At 30.4% G+C, this 3,062-nt stretch overlaps 2 protein-coding genes across 2 annotated transcripts; both read right to left on the reverse strand.

The window, feature by feature from the left end:
- Nucleotides 1-1,353: 1,353 nt before the first annotated feature.
- LOC111042980 lies at nucleotides 1,354-1,794 on the reverse strand. The gene has a single exon (XM_022327743.1). The coding sequence runs from the start codon at nucleotides 1,792-1,794 to the stop codon at nucleotides 1,354-1,356; it is 441 nt and encodes a 146-aa protein (XP_022183435.1).
- Nucleotides 1,795-1,878: 84 nt separating this feature from the next.
- Nucleotides 1,879-2,574, reverse strand: LOC111042981 (putative nuclease HARBI1). Its single transcript, XM_022327744.1, has 2 exons — nucleotides 2,357-2,574; nucleotides 1,879-2,203 (listed from the first exon to the last, which is right to left on the reverse strand). Exons 1-2 carry the CDS (start codon nucleotides 2,572-2,574, stop codon nucleotides 1,879-1,881), a joined length of 543 nt encoding a protein of 180 aa, XP_022183436.1.
- Nucleotides 2,575-3,062: the final 488 nt, after the last annotated feature.

Here is a 3,062-nt window from a genome sequence, read left to right on the forward strand (position 1 = left end):
CAAGTTAAATATAGAAGTCTGGATTAATTACAACAAATGTACGAGTTATTATTTTTTTTTGCTTTAGACACTGTATTGGTAAACGACGTTATTTCTCAGAGCATTCAAAGAAATAATGGTAAGTTAAACATTTTTATTTATTATTTAATTATTAATAATCAACTTATGATATACATACTTACATACATAATATTACATAATTCGTTGATACCTACTCGCTGTTAGCAAAGCTTGTGGTGGGAGCAGGGAGTCTATTCCATAATTTATTACAATTTAATACATAATAACAAGTATAGTCTTTATTAATTTTTAACATAATAACTTATCGATAATGACTACCACCACAACAATACAATTCAATATACAATTTATAATAATAATAATAAGGCACTAGTCAAATTAACGCATCTATATATTTTTAATCGCCAATTAAAAATTTTTTATATTGTGAATTTGTTTGATATCAGCTGGGAGTTTTAATTGTATACCTTTATTTATATAACAATTTGTCTATATAAGTGTTGTATTCGGTTTAACTAATCTTAAATTACCACTGCTCTCTCTTCTAATATTATATGTATTATGGTATTCATAATCAGTAGGGCCCGAATTTATATGCAATAAAAATCTATAAAATCGACATTATTATCAAAATTATTCTTGGTGAATTGTAGAAGAAAATGCATTTGCATATAAATCCGGGCCCTAATAACCAGTTTTATTCGTGAACACTTTAATGATTGATTGATAAACAATAAAATCACATTACTTTTAAAATTAATATGTCTTATTATTTTCTTTCTTCGCTGTAGATCAATTAAAAACAACTGTAGAAAAATGGAGTGGAAATACCACACCACTGTTGCGGACAAAACGTAAACCATGGTCCATGTTTAACTAGTCAAAATGATGAAGGCAAGTTAAAAAGAAAACCAAGAGACAAACATAATATTATAATGAATTGAGTAATACTATAGATACCTTAACTGTTTTTATTGTGTGTTTATAGAGCCAATTATACCTTCAGCTAGGAAACAAAAGCTGAATGACCAAATGTCAAAATGGGCATCAGGAAAGCTTGCACTTGCTCAACTCCAAGAAACGCAATATACGCAACAACACCAGTTAAAACTAAAAATTATGAAGGATGAGAGCGATGCAAGGATGGTTAGGGAAGACCGATTGTCTAAACTACAAGAAAAGAAGTCCTGCTAAGAATAGAAATATTGAATCTACAAAAATCAAAATTGGTAGCTGATTTATAAAAAAAAATGTACATATTATGTAAAAATGTAAAAATATACAGTTGTCAAAACTTACAAACATTATTTAAACGTAGTGTATTCTAAAATATTATAATCTTTCAAAATATCGAACAAGTTTATTTCTCTGCAAAGTTCCATGCTCATTGACATTATTGACAGTACCTCTAGTACTGAATGTGGTCAGGTCAATTACTTGTTCTAACTGGCGAGTTACTCTTGGAGTTTGTTCTCCAAAATAGCAAGCAATATTGTGAAATACAGCAGTTGCCACTATAATGCTTTCAACAGACTCCAATTTCATATTAATTCCAACAGCTAATACTGGAAATCTCTTTTTCCAAACGCCATAACTCCTTTCTACAGCATTTCTTGTTCTTATTTGTGCCTCATTGTACGTATTTTGTCCGTCGACAGTAGGATTCAAAAATGTCTTCAAAGCATAACCACTATCACCAACAAGAATACTATCCTTCATTTCTCCTCTTTCAAATTTACTCCGAATACTTAAATAATTGAAAATAGTAGTCATGATTACTTCCTGGAAATGTGGCAACTATATTTTGAATTCTGAGATCTGCATCACAAATAGTCTGGACATTGATAGAGAAATAGCCTATTTCCTATTTCTATAGATTTCTGAATCCAGTCCACCTGGAGATATAATTCTAACATGAGTACAATCAATAGCACCAACACATTTTGGAAACTTAGAAACTTTATAAAACTTCTGTCGTATTGAATCGATTTCTGCAGAAGTTGATGGAAAATTTATAAATGTAGGTCTTAATAATGCCAATTCGTGAGAAACGAGCCGAATGATTTGACTAGCTGTTGATTTGTGAACTCCTACAAAATCACCACATACCGTTAGGAACGATCCTGTAGCATAGTAACGTAATGTAATCAGAAGTTTCTGTTCGGGGGTTACAGCATTGTTCCTGTAAAAAATAACAACATTTAATTATACCAGTTCTATGTTATAATCAACAAATAAAAATACATAAACACTGTACACCAATCATTGTGTACAATGTAAAGTATACTAGTTATATTTCTACACAAATATTATAAAATTATAAGCAATACTCTACCTATTTGTTGGTGATGCTATACGTTCTTTAATGTGATCAAGTATGAAGTAAACAGTATTTTTGGAAAGGCGAAAACAATTAAAAAACTGTTCATCTCTCCACTTCGTGAAATGGTTGGGCAGCTCCAGAAACATCTTTCTCTTTCTAGGAAAAACTAGAAGTAATCCCAGTTCCATAAAATCTTCATCGTCTGTCATATTATTTTTACTAACAGACATTACAACTCAAATAATGTACGAATATTAAATAATTCGAAAAATAACATAAACGTTGTTACTAACACCATAAAAAAAAAAAAATATAATATATATTAATCAGTCACTGATAATAAATTATAAGTTATCACGTCCAAAAACCACAATCAGCTAGCTTTTCTATTCATTCCACAGTGTCACTAATCGTATTGTCAAAATAACGGTTTAGCCACAGTTTAACAAAACGGACAATTGTAATACCGACAATAAGTTAACCTAGGAGTTAGTTGATAACCGAGGTTCAGCTGAACTCAGGTCATGATTTAAGATAATACTGGTTGGACGACGAGTAGAGATAACTGATTTTTTGGTGCCTAGCAAACTGAATCGCCATATCAGCAGCTATTTCAGAACTAATGGATGGCGCTCCTAGTGTGCATTTTGTGAAATATATAGTATCATAAATATTATTCCCGGGCTTTTGAAAAAAAATATGATATATAGTTTCATAA

The sequence above is a fragment of the Myzus persicae genome, unplaced genomic scaffold, assembly GCF_001856785.1.
Source record: "Myzus persicae strain clone G006 unplaced genomic scaffold, MPER_G0061.0, whole genome shotgun sequence".
Lineage (NCBI taxonomy): Eukaryota > Metazoa > Arthropoda > Insecta > Hemiptera > Aphididae > Myzus > Myzus persicae.